Source organism: Chiloscyllium plagiosum, chromosome 34, assembly GCF_004010195.1.
Source record: "Chiloscyllium plagiosum isolate BGI_BamShark_2017 chromosome 34, ASM401019v2, whole genome shotgun sequence".
Classification (NCBI taxonomy): domain Eukaryota; kingdom Metazoa; phylum Chordata; class Chondrichthyes; order Orectolobiformes; family Hemiscylliidae; genus Chiloscyllium; species Chiloscyllium plagiosum.
Window position 1 is genome coordinate 18,270,733 of NC_057743.1, and position 5,651 is coordinate 18,276,383.

A 5,651-nucleotide genomic window follows, 5' to 3' on the forward strand; every position below is an offset into this window, starting at 1 on the left:
TCACCATCACCACAGGAACAGCCTCACCATGGAACTGCCTATTCACCATCACCACAGGGCCATCCTCACCATGGAACTGTCTACTCACCATCACCACAGAGACAGCCTCACCATGAAACACCCTACTCACCATTACCACAGGGACAGCCTCACCATGGATCCGCATACTCACCATCACAACAGGGACAGCCTCACCATGGAACTCCATACTCACCATCACCACAGGGACAGCCTCACCATGGAACCCCCTACTCACCATCACCACAGAGGCAGCCTCACCATGGAACCTCCTACTCACCATCACCAAAGGGACAGCCTCACCATGGAACCCTCTACTCACCATCACCACAGGAACAACCACACCAGGGAACTGCCAATTCACCATCACCACAGGGACAGCCTCACCATGGAACTATCTACTCACCATCACCACAGGGGCAGACTCAGCATGGAACTTCCTACTCACCATCACCACAGGGACATTCTCACCAATGAACCCCTGACTCACCATCACCACAGGAACAGCCTCACCATGGAACCCCCTACTCACCATCAGCACAGCGACAGCCTCACCATAGAATTGCCTACTCACCATCACCACAGGGACAGCCTCACCATGGAACTATCTACTCACCATCACCACAGAGACAGCCTCACCATAGAACTATCTACTCATCATCGCCACAGGGAGAGCCTCACCATGGAACACCCTACTCACCATCACCACAGGGAGAGCCTCACCATGGAACACCCTACTCACCATCAGCACAGGGACAGCCTCACCATGGAATTGCCTACTCACCATCACCACAGGGACAGCCTCATCATGGAACCCCCTACTCACCATCACCACAGGGACAGCCTCACCATGGAACTATCTACTCACCATCACCACAGAGACAGCCTCACCATAGAACTATCTACTCATCATCGCCACAGGGAGAGCCTCACCATGGAACACCCTACTCACCATCAGCACAGGGACAGCCTCACCATGGAATTGCCTACTCACCATCACCACAGGGACAGCCTCATCATGGAACCCCCTACTCACCATCACCACAGGGACAGCCTCTCCATGGAACCGTCTACTCACCATCACCACAGGGACAGCCTCACCATGGAATTGCCTACTCACCATCACCACAGGGACAGCTTCCCCATGGAATTGCCTACTCACCATCACCACAGCGAAAGGGACAGCCTCACCATGGAACTGCCTATTCACCATCACCACAGGAACAGCCTCACCATGGAACTGCCTATTCACCATCACCACAGGAACAGCCTCACCATGGAACTGCCTATTCACCATCACCACAGGAACAGCCTCACCATGGAACTGCCTATTCACCATCACCACAGGAACAGCCTCACCATGGAACTGCCTATTCACCATCACCACAGGGCCATCCTCACCATGGAACTGTCTACTCACCATCACCACAGGGACAGCCTCACCATGGAACCTCCGACTCACCATTACCGCAGGGACAGCCTCACCATGGAGCCCCCTACTCACCATCACCACAGGGACAGCCTCACTATGGAACTGCCGACTCACTATCACCACAGGGAGAGCCTCACCATGGAACTGTCTACTCACCATCACCACAGGGACAGCCTCACCATGGAACCTCCTACTCACCATCACCACAGCGACAGCCTCACTCTGGAACTGCAACTCACCATCACCACAGGGACAGCATCACCATGGAACTGCCTACTCACCATCACCACAGGGACAGCTTCACCATGGAAACTCCTACTTACCATCACCACAGGGACAGCCTTACCATGGAATTGCCTACTCACCATCACCACAGGGACTGCCTCACCATGGAACTGCCTACTCACCATCACCACAGAGACAGCTTAACCATGGAACTGTCTACTCCCCATCACCACTTGGACAGCTCACCACGGAACCTCATACTCACCATCACAACAGGGACAGCCTCACCATGGAACTCCATACTCACCATCACCACATGGACAGCCTCAGTATGGAACCCCCTACTCACCATCACCACAGAGACAGCCTCACCATGAACCACCCTACTCACCATCACCACAGGGACAGCCTCACCATGGAACAACATACTCACCATCACAACAGGGACAGCCTCACCATGGATCTCCATACTCACCATCACCACATGGACAGCCTCACCATGGAACCCCCTACTCACCATCACCACAGAGGCAGCCTCACCATGAAACACCCTACTCACCATCACCACAGGGACAGCCTCACCATGGAATCTCCTACTCACCATCACCAAAGGGACAGCCTCACCATGGAATCCCCTACTCACCATCACCACAGGCACAGCCTCACCATGGAACTGCCTACTCAACATCACCACAGAGACAGCTTAACCATGGAACTGTCTACTCCCCATCACCACTTGGACAGCTCACCATGGAACTGCCTACTCACCATCACCACAGGGACAGCCTCACCATGGAACCCCCTACTCAGCATCACCACAGGGACAGCCGCACCATGGAACCCCCTATTCACCATCACCACAGGGACAGCCTCACCATGGAACCCCCCACTCACCATCACCACAGGGACAGCCTCACCATGGACCCCCCTACTCACCATCACCACAGGGACAGCCTCACCATGGAACCCTCTACTCACCATCACCACAGGGACAGCCTCAGCATGGAATTGCCTACTCACCTTCACCAGGTGGACAGCCTCACCATGGAACTGCATACTCACGATCATCACAGGACGAGCCTCACCATGGAACTGTCTACTCACCATCACCACAGGGACAGCCTCACCTTGGAACAGTCTACTCACTATCACCACAGGGACAGCCTTACCACGGAACTGCCTACTCGCCATCACCACAGGGACAGTCTCACCATGGAACACCCTACTCACCATCACCACAGGGACAGCCTCACCATGGAACTGTCTACTCACCATCACCATTTGGAGAGCCTCATCATGGAACTGCCTACTCACCATCACCACAGAGACAGCCTAACCATGGAACTGTCTACTCACCATCACCACTTGGACAGCTCACCATGGAACTGCATACTCACCATCATCACAGGGACAGCCTCACCGTGTGGAGGTTAATGTTTCAGGGAGGCAGCTGACCACATACCACCTTCTGAAGGACAATTAGGGATGGACAATAAATTCTGGCCCAGCCATTAACATCCACACCCCATATATGAATAACAAACTGAAAAACTTACAATGACCACTTTCTCGTGAGATGGATAATAAATGGCAGTCTTGCCAGCAAGATCCATACCCCGTGAATTAATTTTTTAAACTCCCCTAAAAGAGAAACTGAAAAAGAACTCTCCAATAATTCCTCTGTTTCTCTCTCTCTTTCATTCTGTTTTGTTTTTCTTTTTATGGTTTCACTTTCCTTCCTCTGTTCTCCCTCATTCCAATCTGTGTGTTTCTCAATTTGTTTTTTGATTCTATTTCAGCATTAGGAGTCTTTTATCATTTATATTGTATTTTGGCTGCGTACAAATGTGCTTTAACAAAGTTAAAACCTTTTATTACTGGTTTCCATCTTCTCCCCTGTACTCTGTGGCGGTGCTGATTTAACACTGAGCTTGGCTTGAAGCAGTGTTTAAATTCACATTTACTTGTGGGTATGTAGTGACGTGGTTTCTGCCGTGAGAAGTCTCAGAGCAGACATCCGAGAATCCATCAATACTGTGAGACAAATCAGTCTGATGGCAGACACTGGAAACATTGTCAGCAGGTAAATTAACAAAGAATTTTGTTAATATTTTGTATAAACTGCACATCAGCCTGCAAGGGAGTTTCATATAGAAGCTTCTTTTTCTGCCTCTTTTTCTCTTAGTCTACCCACTCCCTTTATCTCAACCATTTCTGCCCCAGCTTCACCGGTGTGGCTCCCATGAAAGATTGAACCAATTTGCAACAGCTAGGAGCAGAAGTAGGCCATTTGGCCCATCGAACCTTCTCTGCTATTCAGTATGATCCTGGTTGATCTTCTATCTCAATGCTGTACTCACAGTCCATGCCCTTACCCCTTGACACTTTTAACCATTGCAAATCTATTTCTGTCTTAAATATATTCAGTGACTTGGCCCCCCACTGCTTTATGTGATACTGAATTTCACAGGCTCACCACTCTTTGAATGAACAATGTGCCAGATAATCAGATAATCAGGGGCATCGGATGAGGAATTGACCAAGACACAGGAGAGAACTCACATGTTCTGCCTCAAAGTAGTTTCCTGGCATTTTTAATGCCAACCTGAAAGATAGCACCTCCAACAGAGCAACGCCACCCAGTCAGAACCGCATTTAAAAGTCTCGTCAAAGGTTAGCATCTCCAACTGTGCAGCACTCCCTCAGTTCTGCAAGGGGGTATCAGCTTGTGTTATGGGTTCATGTTTCTAAGGTGGGACTTGAACCAAGAACTTGCGACTCCAAAGCAAGACTCCTACTCACTGAGCCAAGGCCAACACTAGGTACGCACTGTGACAATCTAATTTCCCAAAAATCATTCATGTTTTCTCACCTCTGGTTAGATTGAATGGGATCAGTTCAATATGTTGTGGTCACTTACAGGAGAGCTGAGCGAGAGGCAGAAAGTGGAGCTCGAACAGAACCGAGTAACGGTTAAGGGTCAGGAACTGGAGCTGAACACTCTACGACAACATCTGGCCAAGATGTCGCAGCTGGTGGACATGAAGAGTGAAGAACTTCAGAGCAGGAACGGAGAGTTGAGGTATGTTAGCATCCGAGTAGCCAGATGGAGAACTTGAGAGAGCACTCTGTCTTGGTGCTGGTGCGAGCTTGGACCATCTCCTTCACAAAGTGGCAGAGAAAGACTCTGCCCTCGAGTGAGGGGGCTTGACCAACTCTGTGGTGCAGCATCGAGGAGCAGGAAAATCGACATTTTGGGCAAAAGCCCTTCATCAGGAATGAAGGCAGGGAGCTCCGGAATGGAGAGCTCAATGGGAGGAGGGTGGGGCTGGGGAGAAGGTAGCTAAGAGTACAATAGGTGGATGGAGGTGGGGATGAAGGTGATAGGTCAGAGAGGAGGGTGGAGCAGATAGGTGGGAAGGAAAATGGACAGGTAGGGCAGGTCATGAGGATGATGCTGAGCGAGAAGGTTGGAACTGGGGTAAGGTGGGGTGAGGGGAAATCCATCATGCACAGAGGTTCATCTGGGAGGTGGCAAAGGAATATTGATCTGATGTCATGTGTTCTGTACGGTTTAGATAGTGAACGCATTGCTTAGTGAGGTGCTGAGCCGGGGATGCCCGAGCTGAGTTTATCCCCGTTAACCTGGGGGAACAATAGAGGATAATATTTGATAACTTTGGGCTATGGGGAGAACTATTTAGCCAGAGTTTCAGCTTATTGTCCAGAGATTCCATCTGAAATGGGCCAGATCAACTAGGGTCTTAACAGTCTCAGAAAGGATCATCATTCAGCACACTGTAGAATCGCAAAATGGGACTGTGTGTGTGTGGGGGTGTGTGCATGTGTGTTGGGTGTGTGTGTGTGTGGGGGTATGTGTGCATGTGTGTGTGGGAGGGTGTGTAGGCGTGTGTGTGTGCGTGTGTGTGGGGATGCGTGTGTAGGGGTGTGTGCGTGTGTTGGGGTGTGTGTGGGG

General features: G+C 50.6%; 1 protein-coding gene across 1 annotated transcript in view; it reads left to right on the top strand.

Annotated features, from left to right (window-relative positions):
• The window catches only part of LOC122540097 (forkhead-associated domain-containing protein 1-like), a 140,028-nt gene that overhangs the window by 63,066 nt on the left and 71,311 nt on the right, over nucleotides 1-5,651 (top strand). Inside the window, exon 20 of the mRNA XM_043675407.1 lies at nucleotides 4,598-4,757. Within this exon, the coding sequence (XP_043531342.1) occupies nucleotides 4,598-4,757 (160 nt within the window). The remainder of the gene's footprint in view (nucleotides 1-4,597; nucleotides 4,758-5,651) is intronic.